The sequence below is a fragment of the Eucyclogobius newberryi genome, unplaced genomic scaffold, assembly GCF_026437365.1.
Source record: "Eucyclogobius newberryi isolate DKJ021-1_F unplaced genomic scaffold, fEucNew1.0.hap1 SCAF_22, whole genome shotgun sequence".
NCBI classification, from domain to species: domain Eukaryota; kingdom Metazoa; phylum Chordata; class Actinopteri; order Gobiiformes; family Gobiidae; genus Eucyclogobius; species Eucyclogobius newberryi.
Window position 1 is genome coordinate 5,858,465 of NW_027315857.1, and position 27,109 is coordinate 5,885,573.

Genomic DNA, 27,109 nt, shown 5'->3' on the forward strand with positions numbered 1-27,109 from the left:
GCATTACGGCATATGCTGTAACATAACAACATCAACAACAGCTTTGAGTTTGTGAATCCAAACAAGTTATGGTGATCTCACATTTATGTCGTGTGAAATTTATTCTATTACTATTATAGAAATTTGTCAAATTATTCAAAGAAGTAACTCTTAACCTGCTCACATAAAGACTGTAAGCAGGCTTTTAAAAAACAGACTAAAGGCAAACGCTTTTCCACGCGGCATAATAGGCATTATTTTCTATGCATTCACATTTGCGTAGCGGCGCTCACCCCTGCACCTCGATTGGAACTTGTTCAATTCGGACGCGGCAGCATGCCTGGAAACACATGCTTTTGACACTTCTTTGGTAAGTACAGGCAGATCTCGGCTCTGTCTGTGGCTGAAGCAACACTAAAAACTTACTCTCAATATGCGACCATTGAGCTCTCAATATGCGACCATTGAGCTTCATATTCTGGGTCACACCATCAACGCTCTGATTTGAGCTGAAATACAGTTATTTTTCAAACTGGAGCAGGACCAAAGCATCATCTCTCACTAAAGTTATTAATGACCTGCTCAAACCACCTTTGATTAATCTCATTTACTTTGGTAATTTACCAATTATAATTGTAAGAATAGTCTGAGCGCCATACATAATGATGACATAATATCCGAATATGATGTCAATTTCAGCTACAGGTAACAGCCCATTGGCCTTTTTCAAAGGTAATATTCCAAAAGATAGTTCACATTAGGCTCTGCTATTGCCAATTTCAACCAGAATATTATATTTTAGGTTGCATTGGGGTTACAGAATACAACCCCCATGGGTTGTTGACCTCTAATGGAATATCTGGAGCAAAGAAGACACGCTTGCCTTTTTACTGGAGGTCTCCTTTAACATTTGCAGCCTTAAAGACACGTTCCTTAACACGATCGTTAAGAAACCACATGATCAGGCCTCCTGGTTTATCAGCTGCTAGTCTTGGTTTCTATTGTGATGGGGGGACCTCAACTCCAGTGCCAGAGATGATCTCAGGGATTATCTTCTCCAGAAAACCCACAGTGTTCTCCCCTTCTTCTCCCCACAAGACTTATGTTGGAGCCATGGGATCTGGACTCCTAATCCAGGATCTTATTCATATTATTGTTCTCCGACTCCAGCATTGTCAATCTGCCCCGCAGTGCCTCCCTTACTGTCTGCAGATCATCCGCATGGTCTGAAATACGTTGCTCGTTTTCATCCATGCATGCTCCGGTTACTCCCTCTGCTGTCAGACCAGCGGCTACTGCAACGGATATGGCCGGACCTATGGCAACTATCATTTCAGTTCTAAGAGACACCATATCACGATGCATTTCACATCTTATTTCCGACATCATGAGCAGTTAATGATGATTCTTCATATACTCTCCCCCTTCCGATGTAAGGAAGTCGTGAGAATCTTTATCTGGGCCGGGCGGAACCCCGTTTCTCCGACAGGGAGGGACTGTGGTTCTCCGTGCCAGGTTTGGTTGCCATGTTTTTCAATGGGGCCATGGATCGTCAGCTTCGTTTGTTTTGGTCCCGTTGTGTTAGGACTTGTGTCGTCCTTGTTTATGCATCCCTTGTTCTTCCTATTTGGGATTGAGGGGGGTCAAACGATGATTTTAAAGCCACATTTTGCAACAGCGGTGTGGGTCCGCCTACTCAAAGCACTACCATGCCCTTCAGACTTTACTATTCCTCATACAGGGGCAAACATAAAACGGGTGTGGCCATATTGATCTCAAGAGGAATAGCCTGTGAACAGTTTTGAACACAAAGCTAAAGATGGCAGATTTTTATTTGTCAAATGAACTATTAAAGGAAGAGTGTTTACTTTGACAAATGTATATGCTCCACCAGGAAGGGATCTCACATTCTATACTGAAGTTGAGGATCTGATTGCAAACAACTCTGAGGGGCCCCTTGTCTGTGGTGGCCACTGGAACTTACATGTTCAGCCAACATTAGATGTCTCAATCTCACAAAGTTCTGGTAGATCTATAAATAACACATTTAATAAATTAACATACACCATATTTTCTGGATTATAAATCACAGTGGAGTATAAATCACATTTTTGGGGGAAATGTATTTGATAAAATCCAAGACCAAGAACAGTAATTTCATCTTGAAATGCAATTTAAAATAATAACAGCTTAGAGAGAATGATGAATATTAACAGTTATTCAGATAACTATAGCATAAAGAACATGCCAAGAAGTTTACCAAAGCACCAGTATTACCCCTAAACACTAAATCCGTTGAATTTTTCTTCCTTGGTGTCACGGGTTCATTTTAGCTTCCTTGAAAAAATGGTTGCTCAGTCGAAAAACTTGTGCTCTGGTCATTTTTATTGACACCCAGTCCCCAAAGCAGTGGTAGAATATTTACAGTGACCAAATGACGACAATCAAACAAAGTATGTACAGGATCCATAAAGGGTCTAACAACAGACATGCTCTCTGTAGCTCTGAAGCGTAATATGTTGCCAATAGCACGTGCGGTGCATCACTACAAAACAACAAATGAGCTGTTCTAATATGAACAGTTGATTTAAACAAAACAGGAGCTAATTAAAGATACTACGTTACAATAGTCAACATAATACTGTTTGATTTGTTAATTTGGCTCATATTTCTTGAACCTTCATTTCAAAACTGAAATAGCTGCTCCGCTAACGGAGTTCAGTACGAAATAAGGCCGACATGTTAGCCGCACAGAAAATTACAAATAACTACTTAAAAAAACAGAATGATGAGTAGATACTTTAGATGTACTATTTGTATAACTCACCGCTGAATCAAATTAAATCAAAAGTAGAAGTAGTAGTTGATATCAACTTCTGTTTTGAGAACATTGTTCCCTCCCGGACGGTGCAGTGTTTTCCAAACAACATGGATTAACCGTGAACTGAAGGCTCTGCTGAAGGAGAAGAAGATGGCCTTCAGGTCAGGGAACAAGGAGGAGCTGAGGACTGTGCACAAGGAGCTGAGGAGGAAGATCAGGCAGGCGGAAGCCGGCTACAAGAGGAGGATGGAGGAGCAACTGCAGCAGAAGAACATTCTGGGAGTGTGGAGAAGCCTGAAAACCATCTCGGGCTTCAAAATCCCCCCTGCCCAGACAGAGGGGAACCTACAGTGGGTGAATGATTTAAATGCTCACTTCTTGAGATTTGATCGGTCACCCACCCCTCCCCCTGCACAGCTGCATGCTCCCTCTTCCACAGCTGGACAATGCCCTGCATCTGTTCCTCTTCACTTCTCCGCCCCGGACCATCAGCTCCCCACTTCGCCTGGACTCACCCATCTCCCCAGCACACAGTCACCCTGCCATCCACTGACTGTCACAGCAGCACAGGTGAGGAGTGAGCTGAAGGATTAAAGTGAGGAAGGCAGCAGGACGTGACGGCATCAGCCCCAGGCTCCTTAAGTCCTGCGCAGATGTGTGGAGTTATGGAGCAGGTCTTCAACATGAGCCTGAAGCTGAGGGTAGTACCACAGGTCTGGAAGACCTCCTGTCTGGTACCTGTGCCCAAGACACCGCGCGCCAAAGACATCAACAGCTTCAGGCCGGTGGCTCTCACGTCCCACCTGATGAAGACACTGGAGCGGCTGGTCCTGGACCACCTCCGCTCCACCGTGAGCTCAGCCATGGACCCGCTGCAGTTTGCATATCGGCCTGGCCTCGGAGTGGAGGATGCCGTCATCTCCCTGCTGCATCGCTCTCTCTCTCTCACCTGGAAAAGCCTGGCAGCTCTGTGAGGATCCTGTTCTTCGATCTCTCCAGCGCCTTCAACACCATCCAGCCGCTGCTCCTGAGGGACAAGCTGGAGACTGCTGGTGTGAAGTATGACCTGGCAGAGTGGATCCTGGACTACCTCACAGACCGACCCCAGTTTGTGAGAGACTGTGTGTCTGACACTCGGACCTGCAGTGTGGGGGCGCCCCAGGGCACTGTCCTCGCGCCCTTTCTCTTCACCCTCTACACTGCAGACTTCAGACACGACACGGACAGCTGTGTCCTGCAGAAGTTCTCTGACGACTCTGCCATCATCGGACTCATCACGGACGACGATGATGCGGAGTACAGGGGACTGGCGCAAGACTTTGTGAACTGGTGTCAGCGGAACCACCTCCTCATCAACGCGGGGAAGACCAAGGAGATGGTGGTGGACTTCCGCAGACGCCACTCCACTGCCCCCTCACCAGTGAACATCCAGGGACGGGACATTGAGAGAGTGGACTCATACAAGTACCTGGGTGTTCATCTGAACCACAAACTGGACTGGACTCACAACACAGACACACTGTACAGGAAGAGCCAGAGTCGGCTCTACCTCCTGAGGAGACTCAGGTCTTTTGGAGTGACAGGGCCACTCCTGAAGACCTTCTACGACTCTGTGGTGGCATCAGCCCTCCTGTACGGTGTGGCCTGCTGGAGCAGCAGCATCACAGAGAGGGAGAGGAGGAAGCTGGACAAAGTCATCAAGAAGTCCAGCTCCGTCCTGGGCTGTGCTCTGGACTCGGTGCAGGAGGTGGGGGACAGAAGGGTCCTGGCCAGATTCACCACTATGCTGGACCATGAGTGTCACCCCCTGCAGGACACTCTGTCCGCTCTGGAGAGCAGCTTCAGTGAGAGACTGATCCCCCATCGCTGTGTGAGAGGTTTCGCAGGTCTATCCTTCCTGCTGCTGTCAGACTTTATAACAAACACTGTTAGTCCTGAACACTCGCAATACTGTCATATTCATGTGCAATTACTGTCGTGATTCATGTGCAATTACTGTGCAATTCATGTGCAATTTATGTGCAATTACTGTCATGACACATATTCATGTGTAATTACTGTCGTGATCACATGCAATGGTATTTATTTATTTATTTTATCTTTATTATTTTTCCCCTCCATCCCTTGTTGGGAAATGGGAGGTTTTGTCCATAGGAGTTTTTTGTTTATAAGAGATCTTCTATTGAGAGTGTTTTTCAAACTTCCTATAAGCTATCTGTTCTTTTCCTCTGTATCTACCTCTGTATCTACCTGCGTTGCAACAATGAAATTTCCCCATGTGTGGACAATAAAGGATTATCTTATCTTATAATGGGCCACGTTCGTCCAGACCAGATGCCAGCTGCCACAATGCACATCGCGAGGAAGAACAAGCACAATGAGCGGCGAACTGCTTAAATGTTGGTAATCACCCACAGTAAAAAAAAAACTCACCACTCAAAGTAATCAGAGTCATATCATGAGCATTAACTCAAATGAGAGCCGCTCAGTCCAGATAAACCTCAGCTGCAACAGCACACCGTGAGAGGTAGCAAGAAGCTACCTGCATATTTACAAATGGGCGCTTGTGAATTACGTAACCGAGGTTACTTGGTGCTCCGCAAACATCAAGAGCGCACGCATGCGCCCCCGGCACGCCACTGTCGGGCACGCCATGGATACATTTTGAATGTACTTTGCACGGAAGGAAAAAAGGCCATCAAAAAGAAAGGAATGACACAAACCCCCCAAAGATCAAGGATTGGGCTTACATAACAGATATTAGACAAATGGAAAAAATGACATTTGAACTGTGACAAATTTAACCGACTATGGATCATTTAAATGTGTAGTTGTTCCATGGTCTATGGTCTATTTGTATTTCTATTTTATAGTTTGCTTTCTGGTTTGTTTTTGTGTTCTATGTTTAAAAAAAATTATCATCATTTGTGGACACTGTTGCACAAATCTGTAGCATTTGAAAGCCCTTGAATCCATATTCATCCATTAGTAGGCTGTTGCTGCTCAAACTCAAAAAAAGTTTTTTTTATAGTTTAAGCTTAATCTTAGTGATAAACTATTAATGCAGTGAATCAAATGTGTGCATTCTGATTCACACAGTGTCTAGCCCTTTAGTCACATTAGTGTGGACACACAATTCTGGCCTGGCAGCACTCACAGCAGCTTCACCTTGTCATATTAATGCTTTATCACACTCTGACCTATGTAAAACGGCTATATCTGTAGTTCACGATCTGTTTAGGCACAGCACTAATGTCCCAAAAACCATTTCATTTCTTCCACAAGTTTCCCAGTTTCTCATACCGCTCTGCTCAAATTAAGTCTGTAAAGTTTAGAGCGAGTCCGTAATAAGCAATGAGGAGACGCTTCTTTTGAAGGAAAGATATTTCAGAAAAACTGTTTTGTATCAGCCCCGCAACACGGGAGAGGGACTACAAGCTTCTCACATTAAATAACCTAAAAGTTTCCACTACAATATTGAGAGAAAAGAGACAACAACAGCACATGATCGTTCAAGCTTTTTGACGTCCCCCCCGCGCACATGGGTTTGCACGCGGTCTCGGTGCGCTGCTGTTTGCTTTACTTTGCTGCATATGTTGGAACGCCGTGTGACACTGATTTCAAACAACGCCATGACTCTTGTCTACCGCGATTCCCCTGTCATGTTTCATTCATAACAAACCCACATGTGCCGCGTGTGGAGGAGCGGCTCTGTGCGCGCTGCTGTTTCGTTTACTTTGCTGCATATTTTGGACTACTTTGATACACTGATTTCAAACGATCTCACAACCTGTGTGTTTGGCACTGACGTCATTCCTCTGTCATGTTTCACTCATAAAAAAATTACAATCATTATTCATTATTTGTATTATTTTAATTGTTTTTTAAAGCTTTCTATAAGTTATGTTCTTTTACTTCTGTATCTACTTGTGTTGAAATGTCCCCATTTGTGTGTGGCATACTTACAAGTGCATCTTTATAAATAAAGCCTATACTACTATTTATGTTTTGCGTTTTGAGTGATTTATTGGTTGTTTAGCTATTCTCATAATTAATCAAACACACTTGAAATAAATATGACTAATTAGAGAGCAAAAAGAAATAGTAAGCAGTTCATCAGAGGAGAAATCACCTGCCTTGACCCCATCAGCTAAAGTAAACACAAGGGAGAAGAGGAGAAGTGTGATTCACGTGTGTGCCCAACTGAACAATGGACAGGAGAACAGAAGTGTGAACAAATGGACTTGAAAGCACGTGAAAGCACCTCACACAACAAGACAGAAAACCCAGGGTCAATGCAGTACATACAGTACATACAGTATTTACAGGTGAAGAAAATAGCCCAATATATTCAATTCCCAAAAAAATTAAAGCGTTATATAAAATATTTACAAGTGCGTTATATACAATATTTACACTGTTGCCCTGCGTCCTCTCCCGCATCATCCGGACATGCCACACGTGTACCTGCAGAAAGTTAAGACATTGGATTTAAATGTCATACATTCATAAAGACAGCTAGAGTATTTATTGTGTGAGTGTGAGCTCATCTTTGTGGGGTTTTAGTATTAAATTATGTATTCTTAATGTTACGCACTGAATGGACAGAACTTTTTGTTGTTGTAAATGTTGAAATTACAATAAAGATTGTACAAGTAGTGCAATGTATTGTGTTTACTAGTTTATATTCTAATGATAAAGGTGTCGTACCTGTAGGTCAGGATGGCGGGAAACATGTAGCGATGCCCCATGTCCAGCTGCTTCAGGACCTCCTCAGACGAGCCCGGGTACTTCTTCTTGCACCGCTTGCACTCTAGATACTCTGTGGCCATGTCGTACCACCCGTCTATGTCCAGGACCCGGCACACCGTGCGGTACAGACCGGCCGCGGTCAGCCTGTGATTACCACAGCTGGGCTGGACACAGACGAGTGGAATGGACCACATTTTTAAAGGCATCCAGAGGAACAGCGGGCGGCAGAAAAAGATGGCCGCAGAGGCAGGAGGCTGGATGTGGATCGGCGGTGCCTGAGGAGGGTACCACCAGAGCTTCAGCGGGGCAACGAGCTCTCGGCTCCCTGTTCTGGGGTTGGCTCTGAACAGAGACTTCCTGATCCAGTCGCGCTGGAACGGGGGAAGCTGCTCAGCCCAGTGGGAAGGAAGCTCTGGGGTTGGATGGGGCACAGCAGGTGGTGCCAGAGGAGCGGGCACAGGAGGTGGTGCCTGAGGAGCAAGCACAGGAGGCATGTAGTTCAACACTTGTCCATTTCTCTGTGTTGTGAAATAAAAGACCATTTTATGAATTCATATCAGTTATTATACCACAGAAATGCTGGTGAAACATTTGTGTTAAATACCACACCTTTAGGGAGTTGTTCCTCAGCCTGTGAGGCAGCGATCAGCATCTCCAGGTCGTCGTCCTGCTCGAAGAAGTCCCCTGCAGCAGCAGCGTCTGTGAAATGACGTCAGACAGTGAGCACATGTCTCCAACATCCTGTGTGCAGTAAGCCCTTTACTCACCAGAGAACCAGCGCCTCCGACTGGACTCTGATGGAGGGGGGACACGTGGAGCTGCGGCTGTGGGTTAAAGCAAGCCGTTACAACAAGTGCTGGGTTTTAAATTAACAGTACATTATTTTATAGCACATTGCAATAGAACTTACATGGTTTGGTAGAGGACATAATCTTCTGTGCCAGCTGTGAGGCAGAGAGGCGTTTTCCCTGCTCTTAGTGGCAGCAGGTGCAGGCAGGAGCCCAGCACCAGACACAGTGGCAGGTGTGGCAGGTGTGGCGGCGGCAGCGGCGGCGGCAGCAGCAGCAGCAGCAGCACTCTGCAGCACATACTGCCTGAAGAGGGCCATGTTGGTGTTGGGCCTGACCCCAAGCTTTCTCTTCAGGTAGGTGATGAAGTCCCTGGCCTTGTTGCTTGGGTCCTCATACACCCCCTCCATGGGCCTGCCCCTGAAGTCCCCGAACTCCACCTCCAGACACCCATTGTTTCCGGTCCTCTCAGCCTCCTGCTTCAAAGCCTGTCTCCTCTTGAACGTCTCCACCTCCTCTCCAATCTGCCTGATCTGGGAGGTGTACTTGAGGAACAGGTGCTTGTTTGCCGAGAGCGGGTTGTCCCTCTCCTCCTCTCTGGAGATGCTGGCGATCAGGTACACAGTATATCCCAGGTCATTCTCCAGCATCCACCGGAACCTCTGGCCCTGGTACTTCCCCAACTAGTTTGCAGTGGGCCAGCACCAGGAACTCGTCACCGGTTCTCCCGGACAAAGGCTGTGGCCTCTGCCAACACCTCCTCCTTTCTGCGGGCCCTCTCAGACAGCAGATCCTCCTTACTCCTCGCCTCCTCCGTACATCCCAACAGGAGGCGACGATACTGATCTGAAGATCGGGTGAATACAGGATATGCGTACATGCTCTGAGAGAAAACAGACAGTGAACTACATTGACATGTACATGAGACGCACCTTTACAATAAAACAATACTCTGGATTCATATGAAAACTCCCCTTTGTCATTTAGCAGTATATTAATCTGGTTTGTATAGCAATAATATAATAATAATAATAATAATAATAATAATAATAATGTGATTAAAAAATATACCATGTTAAAAAAGCCATTAGAACATAGAGGTGTGATGAGAGATGTGTACTTTTTACTTTTACTTAGGTAGCATTTTGGCAGCAGAACTTGTACTTGTGATTGAGTACACGTAAAGACTTGTGTACAACACTGTAGACACATTTCACGTAATTAATGATCTTTTTGACATAAAATGATCACTTATTTGATATTTATCTGGGACATATGATGGTACATATGATGATGCCCTTGGTATAATTGCGTTTCCAAATCATTATGTGGCAAAACATCTCAAAACTTGAATGAATGAAACATTTTAAGCGCGCTACGCGTTATTTACTGGCGAGCTGTGCTGTTTACTGGTGCGCTGTTTACTTATATAACTTATGCCAAATAATAATTCACTAAGTTACGATCATAAGACGTCTCCAAACGCGTTTTATTCAACAGGGAACAACTTTATTTGTACTCACCGCTCGGAAAAATACAGCCGTCTGCGTCTCTCGTGTCTGCGTCACTCGTGTGCGCGTCGAGTTGTGAAGGAATCCCTGACGTCAGAAAGGAGCGCGTCCGGTGTCACGTGTTCAGTTGTGGCCGGCTTCGGGCTGTGTGAGGCGAAAGAGCCGAAAACTGAAAGTAGGCTCGCTCGAGAACCTAAAATGGCAAAGGCAGCTCTCAGCAGAGCATCAGTCTGTGGACATTAATGTTGTGAGTTCGATGTTTTTCATATTTGTTTTGTCAGTGATTGTTTTAAAGAACATCAAGATGTACAATTTCTTGAATAACTAAATGTCACCTCTGCTGTTCGGTTCAACTTTTTTTGGAGGGAGGAGCTCTCAGAAGGCAAAAAGTCTGTCTTTGCCTTTGGAGGGTTACTGTCTGTAACTGCACTAAAACCACATCATATTGGCCAGAATGAACCCCCTCCCTTTCCTTTTGGGCTAAGCCCCGGATGTTTAGAATGTCTGGCTCTGCCTCTGGTATCCGGTACTGGAGTTGCGGGGATGTTAAAGATAATCTCCCCCCAGATGTTTGAATACGCAAAACATGTCTAATTTTTATTTCTTCATTTCCGAATGACATATGAAGCCTGCGGAAATTCACCTGGAAGACCTAACTTATATCGGCGTCGGCCACCATGGAAGAACCCCTCTCCCCAGCTCCATCATCGCACTCAAGCGGCGTCCGCCTGTCCGTCTGAGAGAGTCAGATCCCTCACTTCACCATGGACTCTTCCAGATTTCTACACTTATCCCAAAGAGGTTATGCAGTTTTTCCTGGCCAAGAAGGAGGGTGGAAGGACAAGGGGACGTCTGCATCTTGGCCCCGGCACCTGCTCCTCATTCCCAATCAACGCTCTCAAGTCACTCCTCCCCGCTCCCAATCAGCGCCCAGGCGGTCGCATTTAAGCCTTCAGGCAGATGGCTCGGCCGCTCAAACCGTACTGCGACTGATGTCAGATTTCAAATCAGATGACCCTCCGTGTTCCTCTCACGGGGGCTCCGGGTCCTCCTGCGGTCCTCCGGCTTCGGAAGAGCGTATCCACCTGACCCGGTGGAAGAGCTGAGCCGGCTCGCCGCGTTCTCTCATTACAGGACTCCTCACTTTCGCTCGAAACGCTTCCCATCCACCAGCCTCGCGCCCCGCGGCCAGGAACCAGGAAATCATCAGCCGCTCCCGCGCACGCCACGGCACCGCGCCGCCACTCCTCCGCATCAAGCGTCGGGACGTCTCCTTCACGTGGCTCCTCCCGTGCCACAGCGTCTCTCCACCGGATCACGCTGACACCCGGGTCCAGCTACATCGCTCAGAAGCTCCAGAATACGCTCCTCTCCACGTCAGGCTCCAACACGCGTCACCGCTCTCATCCTCTACTCCAGGAAGCGGCCCCAGGTTTCGCTGCCAGCTATAAATGTTTTATCTAAGTATATTGCAAACCACAATCGTGGTTATATTTTCGAGTCTCAACCAGGTCGTTTCCCCAATAGACGACCGGAGTCGTAGAGTCGTGTAGAGGTTTAAACTGTGTTTTCACGTTTGCGGTCCCCTCACGAGCACGGAGCACACACCTGACGGAGCGCACCCCTGATGGAGTGCACACGAGCACGGAGCGCACACCTGACGGAGCGCACACGAGCACGGAGCGCACACCTGACGGAGCACCAGAGCGCACACACGAGAATAAGGGGCACACACAGCATACGGGTCCTCGCGTTAGCGCGCGACGTCACATGGCTTTAGCGCCCCCGCAGAGCGATACCGCAAAACGATCAGTGCAAGCTCCGCACAAAGTCCATGCCTTCAATTCAAACTCCCCGGCCAGCTGGCGACACCCCCGGAGCGCCCGTTGCCCTACGCACTGGCGCTCGTGTGCAACGGGAGTGGCGGCACTGGTCCAGTCCGTCCCGCAGCCCCACCGACAGCCGCTTTACCCAAGGCCCCTCTCGGTGGGCTAATTGCGTAATTCACGCTAACCTTTATCCGCATCTGTACCATAGCGCCGTCATTCGTCTCGCTATGGTTTAAGTGCCAACCGCCGCCCTCCCGGGCAACCTTGCCTCAGAGTTCATTCCACATCGCTCGACCTGGCTAGCGCCCCAAAGATTTGATTTAGGTCTGAAGACTGGCTAGGCCACTCTAAAACCATGATATGTTGGAAGACCCAGCCACGCCCCATCTTCAATGCTCTTACTGAGGGAAGGAGGTTGTTTGCCCAAAACCTTGCAATACATGGTGGCGTAAGTTGAAAAACGCTATATTTTAAAGTTTTATGCAGAAACAGACATTTTTTTTGTTTTTTTGCTAATGTGTATTTTATGTTGGGTACATCCAACCAGCAGAGGGTGCTCTAAGCTCTCCTGTGGGGACTAGAGCAAGACAATGCGCAGGTGCAGCTCAGAATTAAACACGCTGTGCAAAGACTGACACGTCTCCTCCGTCTTTCCACAGCCACACCTTCTCTTTCCGGCTACACAGTCTAAACATTTAGCTGCGTATCACTTGCTACCGCCCAGCTTCCCCCTAGGGCTGGCGCTGGTAACAATGGCCCCATTCCTTGTGCTGTTGTCCTATCGGTGGCTGCCCACGAGTCCGAAGGTTCACTGGTCCGAAGGTTCACTAGTCCGAAAATTCTGAAATTTTACGGTTCACTAGTCGAAGGTTCACGGGTCCGAAATTTCCCCGAAATCTTAAGGTTCACAAGTCCGAAGGTTCACTGGTCTGAAGGTTCGCTAGTCCGAAGATGTGAGTCCGCGCAGCGGGCTCTACTCGCGGCTCTCCTCACCACAAGTGTGTGTCCGCGCACCGGGCTCTACTCCCTTTGCCCTACACACTGGCTTTAAAGACTTTTCTAGTGTTAATGCACTCTTTATGATTAAACTCACGTATTTTCCATAACCGACTTGTTTCTGTGCATAGCCTGAGCTCCTTATCGTATTATTAATGAATGAATTAACTCAAATAGCCCAGCAGTTTCGGCCGAGCGCCGCGGCTCTATAGACACTCCCGTCTTGGCGAGCTGAATTTCCTTTTTGACTACCAATCCTACGGTGATCGGATCACGTGTATTTCTATACTTATGATCAAATGAAGGCATAGAACGGAGGATTCTGTTCACGCATTTTTCTTATGATCAAATGAGGGCATAAAGCGGAGGATTCGAGATGTTCCCTTGTTATTTTTATATACACAGTACAACTTGCGGTGCCACCTGTGAGCAGCTGGTACACAAAATGTTGTGACGAGCCCCAGTGCGTGTCTTCGTGCTTCGTGCGCATTTTACAGACTGACTATTCCCCGATGCCGTCTGCACCTTCACTTTAGCCTATGAGGAACTTTCGGACCAGTGAACCTTCGGACCAGCAAACTTTCGGACTAGTGAACCTTTAAAACCTTCAGACTTGTGAACCTTCGGACTAGCGAACCTTCGGACTCGTGGGGGGTAACCGTGAGCAGCTGGTACACTAAACGTGACAAGCCCCAGTGCGTGTCTTCATGCTTCGTGCGCATTTTACAGACTGACTGCATCCCGATGCCGTCTATACACCTTCACTTTAGCTCTATGAGGAACTTTCGGACCAGAGAACCTTCGGATTAGCGAACCTTCGGACTAGTGAACCTTTAAAACCTTCGGACTTGTGAACCTTTGGACTAGCGAACCTTCGGACTCGTGGGGGGTAACCGTCCTATCCCCTGTGCAGAAAAACACGCCATATTTCCACCCCCGTGCTTTACAGTAGGGATGGTGTTTTATGGAATGGTACTTATCCTTTTTCTTCCTCCAAACACTGCGAGTGGAGTTTTTACCAAAAAGTTATATTTTGGTCTCATCTCAAAATATAAACTAAAAGAAAAAAAAGACCAAATGGGACATGAGAATGTCTTTTGTTGTTGTTGTTTCCTATTTTTTCTGGCCATTTTCTTTTTCTTATGTTTAATACCATGTAATTACAGGTTGAACACAATGTGTTACATCGTACTTAATGAGGAAGGTGCAATATCAGGTGTTGTGTTTGAAATGTTGAGTGTTGTGAGGAAGAATGTGCTTCGTTTCTAGATTTGTTAGAACTCACAGCAGATCATCAGTCAGAATCACATGTATTGTACAACAACTGAACATGACATTAAGAGTTGGAACTTAAATGAATAAACAAATGGCAATTGGCAAGGGCCTTATACATTTTGATGTAATTGGCAGGTCAAACTGCACATATTTAGCACATAAGTATTCAGAATTTGTACAGTCAAAAAAAAGAAAGAAATAAAGATACAAAGAAACTTTGTTTACTCTTCATCAAAGTGCAATTAGACTAAGTTTTTTTTTATTCATTATATTTAATGTGCTTTGAAAATACATGAACAATTAAATTACATTTGAAATTATTATTTTATATTATATGAATTGGGTCCACAGAAAGATTTAAATGCTCAGTGAATGTAAAATGCTGCTTTAAGACTCTCGATTGCTTGCTTTTGTCCAATAGATTTCCACGGCTTTGGAATCTCTGCAGGTTTTGCATTATATGCATTGGCAAAATCTTTGTTGAACTTTACCATGACATATTTCCAGTAATCCGAAGCTTCAAGACTGACATCTGGAGATATTTTCCAGTTAGGGAAAATCTTAGCATATTGCTTGTAAGGATGCCATTTGAAAAAAGTGGCAAGGCAGCGAAAGTTTGCCTCACTTTGAACAAGAGTTGAGCATATGTCACAGATGAGTTTTACTGAATTATTATCTCTGAATCTTCCCAAGCCCTGTGACTGATGGAGAGAAGTCCAGTGCTCTGTGTGACCTTTTCCCCCAGCTTCACATGGTGCTTTGCAAAAGGGGCACTGCTGACCACAAACAATCATCTTGTCAGAAAGCTCATGATGGGGTTTTAGACTGAGACTGTTAAGTTTGATTGCAAACGGTGTTTTCTTATACTTGTTTTGAAGAGATTGTATCATTTCCTTCACACACTTTGTGAGCCAATATGCAAACTGCTCCTGGTTAGCATTGTTCAAGATCATAAAAGCTCCAAGTGCATCTTGGGAAATCACCAATTTATCGATTAGATCTTTGCAAAAATCATCAATAAATTCCTTTAAATTACCATTTGTTTTTGTGGCCTGGTTTATAGCACTGGTTATGTTTTTCATGCATAACTGAAGCTGTTTATTCTCAATTTCTGATATTTTACATGTGTCTGAAAAGTGCACCACTATTTGCTGAAATATCCATTCCTTAATGAAATTCTCGTAGTTATCAATGTAGTTCAGATATTTATCAAAATTCTCATTTGAGATTAGATTCAGTAGCACATAGTACTGAAAAACTGTCCGTGTGTTGAACTGATGGCAAGTCAGCATTTCGCTAACAATATCAGGCCCCAAAGAGCGAGTCAGAAAGGTTTCCACTGCAGGTCTTAGGCATAGGTTTGTGAATTCATTTGCCTTTTTTTGACATTGGTCTTTTTCATTGAACACATCCTTGAAATCTGTACAGAATTTTTGTTTGTTTTTACTGAGACATGTGTAAGGGTCATTTTTATGCATGAAATCTTCATGCATTTTCTGAAATCTCCTGGAAGCATCTCCACAGATGTGTTGCTTCAGGGAGACCTCAAACACTATGTCAGTTTTAAGCTGTTGGTTACACAGCAACTTCTCATCAATAATTTTGAGAATCTCTTGGATGTAGGTGTCGTGGTAATCTGTTTCTCTTTGCAATTTCTCTAAAATAAACTGCTGGCAAGCTGTAATTGTGCTGTCGGCCATTTTTTGTGCTGCCATTATGCCATCTTCAAAATGTAGGAGTTTGGCAGCTGTATTTTTTATTTTTTTTAACATTCCTTCAGGTTTGACAACAAAATTATCCAAACCACAATCCTCTAATTTCTTTTGGTTGACTAATTCACTCGCATGGCTCCCTTTGTGTAAGATATTTGCTCTCAATTCATGGCCTACTTGTGCAAATACATTTTTACATTTTGCATAAGAAACTGATTTATCGAGATTTGTCACAGTTGTCTTCCATATTTTGTTGAATTCTTCATCTAGTTCTTGATCCGTCATTGTGCGTTTTTCCTTTCTACACTTCTCAATCAACGCACACACTCTCTCCTCTAAGTCTTTTGTATGGTTGTCTTTTATTTTGTCAACCTTCTCCATTGCTTGTTTTATTTCTGCCGTTGCTGTGAGCTGATTTATGACAGAGCTCTCGATTTCTCTTCGAAGAATTTTTGCACCATTGAAAAATTCCTCTCTGTATCTTTCTACAAGATAAACATGTCCTTCTGTTTGCCTGAAGTAATCTGTGAGATTGTGAAGAAGAGCTGTTTCCCATTTGCATAACTCTGTTTGAGCCTCCCTTTTTAGACAAGTAAGGACTTCGCCAATGTCAGGCTTTTCAGCCACAATACCAATATTGCAAATTTTGGTCTCAGCGTTTGTAACCCAGGAGTACATGTCCTTCCTAAACTCCCATTCCCATTTGTTGTATTCTGTGCACAGTCTCATGTAGGCATCCGCCACAAGGCTGTTTCTGAAGCTGAAGATGAAGTTTTCATGCTTTACTGCTTTCCACAGACTTGTGATCCACTCACGGAACTCAACAATATCATTAACAGATGATTCACATTTTTCCAAATTGTGCATGACTTTTTTTTTTAGTTCATAGACAGCTTCGCTATATCCTGCATTGACTGGGGCCATTGGAGGGTTTCCGTTCCACAGTCCAGGGATGTACCAGTTTCCAGTGTTAGGATCATAGTCCATCACATCTATGAAGCTCTTGTTCTCCTCTTTACTCTCCATTTTGGCTGCAGCTTGCGTCATCTCGTTTAATTGCTGCAAGAGTAGCTTTCTGTCTCTGAGGTTCTTGTCATGAGCTGAAACATCTGACACATTCTGGTGGACAAACTGACATTTGGGTTTTTTGCCCACTTCCTTCATTCGGAGAAAAGCATGCACAACAATCTGCAGGATGTCTCTCATTTCTGTAGAATTTTCCATAGCAATATTGATAATGGTGATGTCACTCAATCCAACCACAAGAGTTGCTAACTCGTTGTCATGCTCATGGCTATCGTCCAGTTGAGCGAGCTCTGGAGATTTTAGGCCCTCAGTGTCAATGATCACTAGGAAGTCACACTTGAGAGTTGCTTTTATATCTTCACTGATTCTGATGAGTAACATAAAGGCTCCTCTAGTGCATCGGCCACTGCTCACAGCAAACTGCACTCCAAACATGGTGTTGAGGAGAGTTGACTTTCCTGTACTCTGAACTCCTAGAACTGTGATCACCCGAATTTTGTTGTTAGGAGATACCAGTTCATTGAGCTGGGTGAGAACATCACTGACCCACTTGAGAGGGATGTTGGAGGCATCTCCATCCACCAGCTCTAAAGGAAAGCCATCAAGCAGCAGTTGTGCACAGAGTCTGGGGAGATGCTGTAACTGCTGGCGTGAAGGGTCATTTTCTGGAAGAGACACGGAAGCCTCATAGATTTGACCCATTTCACGGAAGAAGTGCTCAGTTCCCAGTGAACTATTGGAGAGTTGCCTGTCAATCTCTTTTATTTCGTTGCTGTTGGATGCCTTTGACTTTTCCTTATACAGCTCTCTGAGCCATGATAACTTTTCACGGGAGATATTGTCTAGGTTTATTCTGAGCCACTTGAGGAAAAAGCACCTCTCACTCAGTGGACTGGATATGCCAATTAGAAAGCAGGACATACTGTCTGATATGCCAAAAGAGTTTTGTTTTTTGCGGAGATCTCTTATTTGTTCATCAAGATTAAATCTGTACTCGTCTATGTTTTCAGACCCAGCTTTTCGAAGCTTGCATCCTTCTTTCTCCAAGGAGGTGACTTCGTTCCACATCTGACCTTGCATGGGCAGCTGTGTTTCCTTGAACTTCAGCATATCATTGATTTCTGCAGTGATTGCATCTGCATTTTTTTTTGCTTTCTGACACTCTGGGCTGTCTTCATCAACATGCACTCCCAATTCATGTGCTGTGCTGGCCATCTGCTCAATCGGCATCCTCATTTTTGAGCTTTCAATGGCACCTCTGATTGTTTTCTGCAGCTTATCAACAAAGTCTGCATCATTCATTTGATTAGTCTTCATAATTATGTTGCTGTTGGTTAAGCCTAATTCTGTTGCAACTTTGTGTAAAGCTTTCAGACAGATTTTTCCACCTTGATGATTACCTATAAGGAATATCTCTGCCTTGCCTTTTAACGCCACTAATTGCTTGCATTTATACTCCAAAGAGTCAAAAAACACAAAAACTGCTGAAGATGTCTGACACAAAAATGAAAACTGGGTTTCAAACGAGGAAATATCACCACGGAGGTTAGCCACTGCCACTGGCTCATCAAAAATGTCAATGTTCTTGTTTCCACAGGGAAGGTACCAAGTAATTTCGGCAAGTCCATTGGAGATAGTTCTTGGACAGTCACCACTCTGCATGTTGTGGTGCACAAAAATGTCATGATATTGCTGAGAATTGCTCAGGAGCTTATTGAGAATCTCAGATTTGGACAAAGAGCACTCGCCAATTCTCACAAAGGAGATCATAGGAATTTCAGAGTGAACAATGCATTCTTCTCTGAAGCCCTTAGATTCAGAAAGGAATTTAGGCCTGTACTTTTTGACGATGTCTCTCAGGGCCCACAGCATCAGTGTGCACTGGTTTGTGTCACAGTTGGGAAGCAGCAGAGGAACAGCAAACTGACACATGGACATTTTAAGTGACAGCTCCTGCTGCACAAAGCCATCAGAACACAGAAACAACCCTGTTATTATGTCAAGAGGGTTCATGGTACATGCTGAAGTGAAACTTGTCACTAAATTTTGCAGATCTAAGATAGCATTGTCAAAATTTTCAGAACAGTTTGAATCACTCACTTGTGAGCATTTTACACTCCTAGCTGTTACATTAACCATCATCAGTTTCTTGAGAACATACCAAGCAACATCTTTGTTTGACATCACATTATTTTCAATCATGGTCTTCTCATCAATTTGCAGCATCTTGTTTAGACAAAGCTTCTCATTGTAGTGCTTCTCCAGACCAAGGTTCTCAAGAACACACTCCACGTGTGTTTCTGTGAAAATAAAATATAACAATTATTAATAAATATTCACTGGACCTTTGAATTATATATTAAGCTTGACTGGTTGGGGACTCTTTTTCCAGTGACTGCTACTGCAGGTGTCTACTGCTACTAAGCTGTGTGGATATCGAGGCTGTGTGCTGCTGACTAGACTCATTAACATCTTGTATTATAACAAAACAAAAATCATTATTACTGGTCTATATAATGTTGTGATGTCATCTGAAACCCAGCAATTCCCAGTGGTCATCCACCAAAATACTTACCAGGCCCTATCTTGCTTAGTTTTAGAGATCTAGAGATTGGGCATCACCATCATAATCCTGTCTCGCTCTAAAACCTTCAAATCAAGTTAAAATTCTGTGGGTAAAAATGGGCTCAGACTTGAAGCATCAACATTGCCAAAATCAAAAGTATAGTTTCAAAACCAGACTTGGAAAGACTTGCTCATGAATCTGTCTCTTGTACTGTAACGGCCTGCTCACTGTACATCCAGAAAGCTGCTGCTCGTGTCCTTACTAGAGCCAGGAAGTATGATCACATAAGTCAGCTCAGGTCTCTGCACTGGCTTAAGGCTCAGAGAATAGACTTTAAAGCAGCTTTGCTCGTGTACAAGTCGCTCCATGGCCTAGCACCAAAGTACATCTCTGACATGATAGTACCATATGAACCATCTCGGACTCTGAGGACCTCAGGCACCAGCAGGAGGCTGGTGCCAGAGTCAGAACTAAACATGGAGCTCAAGGAATGGAACTAGGAATTTTATTTGCATTTTGCTACTTGAAATTAATTTTAATGTGAGTATTCTTCTTTTTTTGGTATCATGATTAATATTGTATTGTGGTTTTAAAGTATTTATGGTAGTAAAGCTCTTCGAATTGCCTTAATATGAATACCAGTATACAAAGCAGTATTTATAGAAATGGCAGTCGTTAAATTATTTCAAATAAAAGGACTATGACAATAGTATGCAGTATGCAGAACTATTACACTCACCAAAAACAATGAAGATTTTTTTTTTTTGCATTTGATCAAAATGTGTAAAAAACAACCCAAATTTAACTTCAATATTGCTATTATTCAGTCAACTTCATTCAGCAAGTGATACAGCCATGAAATGTTGTGTAATTGCTCTCTATGTGTTAGTTAAAGAAGTCCTAGACACTTGAAAATCGAATTGGGCTGCCATTTCATTAAATAGGTTTCAAAATCATTCCTAGAGAGCAAAGAGACTGAAAACTTACTCGTTCCAGCAGAGGTGACTGTAGGCTCACTCTTTTGCCCATTCTGCAGCTGTGCACACACAGAGAAGAGGTACTGCTGTCCTGGCATCAGGGCATCGATGGTCACACTGCTTTCATCAGTTTGGAGTTCATGTACAACATCTTCTCCTCTGCAACAGGTCACAGTGTAGTTCTGCACTTCACCAGCAGGAGGTTCCCAGGACAGAGTCACAGAGTCAGCCCTGATATCATTCACTATGCACGCAGCTGGAGGGTCAGGCTCTGTGGAAAAGGAATGAATGAGAACTGACACTGTCCTGCTTGGTGGTCGAGTGGATAGTACACATGCCTGCCATGTGGGGGAAACCTCTAAGCCTACAGGCCAAAAAATCCTTACAAAAAAAAAATTCTGTACCATCTGGACTGGAACAAGAACAGTTTCTTTCCCTCTGCCGTTGGACTCATGAACACTTCTTTACACCTGTCACTTTAACTATAATTTAATCAATCCCTCACTGCACTGTTCACTTTCACATTTACTACATCTGTAAATTTAATTGTACATTTTATGTACATAGTAAGCCTATTTTTATTTTTATCCTATATTTAAATTGTTTTTCTTTAATGCATGCCCATGGCCCATTTTTTATGTTATATGTTGTTTTATCATTGTTCATTGTTTTATGTTGCACTGAATCACCAAAGCAAGTTCCTATGTTTGTGAATTTTGTTCATTGACCTTTACTGTTTCTGATGTCCGAAATAAGATGCGAAAATCAGGGTGATATGGTGTCTCTCAGAGCAGAAATGATAGCGGCCATAGACTTTGGCATGGACGAAGTTGAGTAATGTGTTTCAGATAATACGAACGATTTGCAGACAGTAAGGACAAAGATGGAGGCGCTGTAGGATTGGGTGACAACGATCAAGGAACCAGTCACTTACACATTCACACCACAGATGTACGCTTGGGAGTTGGGTTAAGTGGGCCAAGGACACAACGGCAGTATTCACATGAGGTAGCTGCCAACTTGCGGGCCAGTGGATCTGACCACTCTGACCGAGCTGGGAGTCGAACCGCTGACCTTTGGATCAGAAGACGAGCACTCTACCACTGAGCTACTGCCACTCCGAAGTTCCTCCCATTACAATCAAAAGAGCACGTCGCCTGGGCAAACCTAGACCAACAGCTGATAAACCACGAAGCCTGATAATGAGGTTTCTTAATGATTGTGTGAATGAATGTGTCTTGAAGAATGCGAGGGTTAAAGGAGACCTCAAGCACAAAGGCAAGCGCGTCTTCTTTGCTCCAGATATTCCATAATGAGGTTTGTCAACAACGGCAAAGGTTCAACCACATCTGTGAGGAGCTCAGGAGGAGAAAGCTGAGACATGGGTTCTCTTTCCCCGCGACTCTTCTGGTGACTTTTGAAGGTAAAAAACACATGCTCAGAACAACAGGAGAAGCAAAGGTGCTCCTCAGGAAGATGCAAAACATAGAGAACTAAACAACACGAGAGATGGAGCCACCAGCGTGGGGCATGTGAGTTCAGGTTGTTGTCACATGGTGATACATTTCTGTTAATTTGAAGAGATTGATGACATGATTTAAAAAAAGAAAGAATAGACATTATATATTTACAAGAGACACATTTGAATGACACTGAACATCAAAAACTAACAAAATCCTATTATTCATCATACAAAGGCAAACATCGAAGGGGAGTTGCAATTTTGATTTCAAACTGAATAGTTTTTGAACAGAGTTTTGAATGTAAGGGCAGATATGTACTGGTTAAGGGGAATATTAATGGAAAGGTTTTCACTCTTTTAAATGTGTATGCTCCACCAGGGGGCGATATCACTTTCTATGCAAGGGGTGGGCAATTATTTTCCTCCGAGGGCCATATTTGAATCCAGGCAAGTAGCGGAGGGCCGGCCCGCGATCATTGGTGTGTAATTATATATATATATAATTATAATCTATTATTTAATTCATTTCATGTCATCTTTAGTAAGGATACAAGTGCAGACAAATGTTACAGACAGTAAAAAAATAGAAACTAAAATCTTTTGGGCCGTATGTGGCCCGCAGTTTGCCCAGGTCATTTTCTTGGCATAGCAAGCATACAGCCTTTGATTGCACTTCAATGAAAAAATATTTACTTGTCCACTCCGCATTAAACACTCGGCACTCACTATCCACTTTTCTTTTCCTTGATAAGCTCATTTTTACAGAAAGTCTCAATGCGAAACGCTTATCAGAGAAGAAGAGGGCGCCAAAAAAGGTCAAAGTTCGCCATCTATTGGGGAAATGTGGGCATTACAGGCTCCGACATTTGCTGCATATCCTCCTTTCTCTCTCCTTCCATCTCCTTTCTTTCTCATTCCATCTTCTGTCTAATAAAGCCTACGGGCAAAAAATAAAAAAAATATGTGGCCCGCAGGCCGTAGTTTGCCCACCCCTGTTCTATGCTGTCATGGATCTTATTGTAAACCACTCTGAGGGAACACTAATTTGTGGCGGCGATTGGAATCTTCACATTCAGCCTACATTAGACGTGTCAAACTCAAGAGGCAACAATTTTTAAAATACGGGACAGGCAAAGTGATGTAATCTAAACTAAACAAGACCAAATTCAAATTCAATCAGCATTTGAATCCTTTTATAAAGAAGACAATATAAATTCCTTTGTGGACACCTTCAATCTGCCTGTTATGTCAGAAGAACAAAATAAAAAATTAGGAGCTGAAAAAACAGTTTTGGAAATACAGGACACAATCAAAAGTTTAAAGAACAATAAATCTCTGGGAAGTGACGGGTTCACCTCAGAGTAGTATAAAGCTTTAAAAGACACACTTACTCCTTTCCTATTGACAACTTTGAACTGGGCACTAAGGAAAACTCAGGCCCCTCCAAGTTGGAAAGAAGCCATCATATCCCTGATACCAAAAGAAGGGAAGAACTAATTGGATTGTGCCTCATATTGACTTATTTCTATTCTGAATGCGGACTTTTGTATATACACATCAAATACGTCCAAAAGAATGGAACAAATACTCCCAAATGTAGGGATAATCTCAAAATGGGTTGAAGCTGAAAAGACTTAAATTTTTTCGTCTCTCTCTAGACCCCCCTCCCCCCCCAAAAGACTTTGTCTGGCTTCACATAAAATTTTACGTGTTGATAAAACGATAGTAGCTTGATGGACCCTACTCACCTCTAGTGAACATCCCTGAACATCCTTTGGTAAGTTTATATTTAGAAGTTATGAACTCTCCAAATAATGTCACCTGTCGCACATGTTTGTTTACTCAATCCACATGGTCCAGGGGCCCTAGGGGCCCTACGGCACATCCCATTCAACCGAAACTGTGAGATGACCACATTGAGATGATCTCAAGAGGATGAGAGAGTGAGAAACGAATGTTTCTTGTCAAAACCTGTAATTGTCAATTGCCTGCGTTTAGACCTTAGACATGTCAGAATGACAGAAGCAGAACACGCGCTTTTGTCTCAGTGAGAATCTCACGTCTTCTGTGATTGGCCGAAACCTCATGCGGGTTTGTGTTGGTCCTTCTTCCGGGCAGTGCGTAGCACGTTACTAGAGCCAAATCTCGATCATTTGCTGCGCCGCGTCTTGCCGCAAAAAAACATTCATACGACGATTATTACACATAACACAATTATTTAAAGTGCTAAACAAATTTCAATTTGACGATTTAATAACAAAAAAAATATTGGGGCTTTTTATGATTGCCCAACATCAAGAATTAAAATCAATGGGCATCTGACGGATCTGGGAACGGGGGTTAGGCAGGGCTGTACCTGGTCTCCCCTCCTGTTTGCTTTGTATTTGGAAACATTGGCCCAATTTATTAGGCAATCAAAAACAATTGATGGGACAGAACATAAAGTTGCCTGCTATGCAGATGATGTTCTATTGAATTTGACCAAACCAGACATTTCCATACCCAATGTGATGCATTTTCTTCCAAGAAATTGGTCCAATGTCTGGATACAAATTAAATGTACAAAAAACTGAAATGATCTCTTACTGGCAACCCCCTCTGACCTTTAAAAAGATTTACCCATTTAATTGGCAAACAGAATCTCTTAGATATTTAGGTGTGGTACTTCATAGCGACCTATCAACAATTCTGGAGAAAAAATATACCACACTATATATATATTTCATGGACCATGAAAAAAGATCTTGAAAAATGTAACCTTATCCCCTATTTAAGTCTGAGTCAAAGGATTGAAACTATAAAAATGAATGTTTTACCCAGATTGTTCCAGACTCTTCCAATATCCATCCCCAACCGGCTGTTTGATGAGTGGAAAAACAAAAAAATCTCTAGATTTGCATGGCAAGGAAAGAAACCTCAAATCTGATTCAAAACTGTACAATTATCAAAGGAAAAAGAAGAGTGGGGTTTGCCCGGTCTGAAAAATGACTTTATTTTACAAATAAGGAGTTATTATATTAAATAAATCAAAAATAATGATGATCATCATAGCCTTTTGACTGAAACATTCATTAAAGCATATAAATCTGAATTTTCAAGGGGATTAATATCTAAATTGTGTATTAACTATCAGTCACTCTACTGATTACATTAAGGGTAAATGCGAAAGAGAGGGTCACTTTGTTCTGGTTGAAGAATGGGAAAGTATATGTACATCTCACTGGAGAACCACGGAATCACATGTTTGGAGGGAATTCTGTTGGAAAAGTGTAACTCGTTTCTTTATAACCCCATGTCAAAGTGCCCATTACTCACAGGGAAATGCAGACTGTTCGACTGTTCGACTGTTAGTGCAGACTGTTAGAGAGGCTGTGGCAGCAGGAGGCAAACCACTATCATGTGTTTTGGGACTGTCCTGTTGTTCACAAGTATTGGACTGAGATGCCAGACAATTTATGACATCACCATCCCAATGGATTTCAGAACTATGTATTTGGGCCTCAGGACTCCTGCCATGGACACAACCAGCAACTGTCTCTGGTGCATCCTCCTAGCAGCCGCAAAAAAGGCCCTCACCAAAAATTAATGACACAAAATGCCCCAACGATCAAGGGCTGGACTACATTGTAATGGACATTTGTAGCATGGACATTTTTTTATAATTAATTTGAAACTTAATTTGAAAATGGACAAATTTTGCTTTATTATTTGCTGGATGTCTATCGTTTTTTACTCTTTGTTGTTTCTCTCTTTGGTCTTGTTTTCTTTTTTCATTGTGTCTGTTTATATGTTGTTAAATTATATATTTGAAAAATAAACTTATGATATAATAATAATAGTACAGAGATATTTCTATCTGGACTTTCCAGACAAACTGAATAAGCCTTATTGAAGACACATTTGAGTTTATCTTGGATCATACAATTAAATTAAATCTGGCATTCGGTTCATCAAACTACCCCAGTGTTATCATGAAAAGGGTGTATCACTTACTAGTTCCAGCAGAGGTGACTGCAGGCTCATTCTTGTGCCCATTCTGCAGCTGTGCACACACAGAGAAGAGGTACTGCTGTCCTGGCCTCAGGGCACCAATGGTCACACTGCTTTCATCAGTTTGAAGTTCTTGTATCACCTCTTCTCCTCTACAACAGGTCACAGTGTAGTTCTGCACTTCACCAGCAGGAGGCTCCCAGGACAGAGTCACAGAGTCAGTTCTGATGTCACTCACTGATAACAGAAGAGGAGGGATGGGTGCTATGGAGCAATATCAAAAGGAAATTAATAATAAGTAATAAGTCAAAATAAAATTATAAGGTTTTTTCTACTGACCAGTGACAACGCGCACATAGGTTTGTGAGCTCTGTATTCTCCTGGTGATAGTGAACATGTACTCTATCCCAGGACACAGCCCTTTGATGTCCACAGAGGGGGTGTCTGTGAGCACCCTAGTGCCCCTCTGCTCAGCAGCGCAGTAATTAATAACAAGGTCAAATGTTTGAGAAGATGAAGGCGGCTCCACGGCAAAGGAAACCATATCAGGACCAACACACAGGACTGATACCTTTGGTATAGGAATGTCTGCCAATTAGAAGACATAACAATTATAATGATTTTTTTAATATATATATTAAGCTCAATTTTGAATGCATAAAATGGACAAAGTAGATTTGTCTTTGTAAATAGGCTGGTCTGTTGCCTGCCTCTGATCAAACAAAGCTCTGGGGACACTCCCAGGGGTCATTTTTTTTTAATGATTAATGGGGTGTTGAAATTGATTATTTTCCTATGCATCAAAATCAAGTTGGAAATTGTATTATCTTGGCAATAGTCTTGGTTTGGCTAAGCTAGCGGCCAATAAATCAAAATGTATCTGCAACCCAGTTAAGACTATAAAATACACATTTACAATAGGAATAATGTATGTATATTAACATAAATAAATATAAATTATAAATAAAACATAAATAGCAGAAAACTTTTTTAAGTTGATTTCAGTCGTTATTCATAAATTATGTGTTTAAATCTAATTTGACGAACAGAAAACTGTCAAATTTTGTGATCTGCAAATGTTTTGTTTTAAAGTGTTAATTGCTATGGCAACAGTCCTAATTGTTCAACATGCTGAGTCTAACTTGAGTAAGTAGTAAGTGCCACTACTGGAAGTGTCTATAATGGAGACATTTAATCAACTGATAAATAACTACGAATCAACACAATATCAACTTACCATCAGTGTTTGCGTTCACACAGTCCTGCTGTGAGCAAGTCTGTACAGCTGCATAAAGGTCCTATCAAACAAATTATTACAAAATCAAATTATTGCGTAACTCTTTTTAGCTAACATAGCCTTGTGTTTTAAATATTCTTGGATTTATACCTCCACCACCTCCTCCTCCTCTTCTGTCTTCTTACTGG

The 27,109-nt window shown here is 43.1% G+C and overlaps 1 protein-coding gene across 2 annotated transcripts; it reads right to left on the reverse strand.

The window, feature by feature from the left end:
• Positions 1-14,303: 14,303 nt before the first annotated feature.
• LOC140371595 (interferon-induced very large GTPase 1) lies at positions 14,304-26,269 on the reverse strand. Of its 2 annotated transcripts, XM_072458762.1 has the most exons (4): positions 26,024-26,269; positions 25,688-25,948; positions 20,243-20,503; positions 14,304-18,989 (listed from the first exon to the last, which is right to left on the reverse strand). In XM_072458762.1, the coding sequence occupies exons 1-4, from the start codon at positions 26,226-26,228 to the stop codon at positions 14,317-14,319; spliced, it is 5,400 nt and encodes a 1,799-aa protein (XP_072314863.1). In that variant the 5' UTR covers positions 26,229-26,269; the 3' UTR covers positions 14,304-14,316. The 2 variants fall into 2 exon arrangements, with proteins under 2 accessions (XP_072314863.1, XP_072314864.1); XM_072458763.1 differs by lacking the exon at positions 20,243-20,503.
• Between the last annotated feature and the right edge of the window lie 840 nt (positions 26,270-27,109).

Excerpts from the sequence above, each read along its gene's own strand:
- LOC140371595 (XM_072458762.1), bottom strand. The coding sequence starts at position 26,228 with ATGGTTTCCTTTGCCGTGGAGCCGCCTTCATCTTCTCAAACATTTGAC. Across the intron at positions 25,949-26,023 it reads CTATGTGCGCGTTGTCACTG|CACCCATCCCTCCTCTTCTG; the intron begins GTCAGTAGAAAA and ends ATTGCTCCATAG. Across the intron at positions 18,990-20,242 it reads AGTCACCTCTGCTGGAACGA|AAACACACGTGGAGTGTGTT; the intron begins GTAAGTTTTCAG and ends TTATTTTCACAG.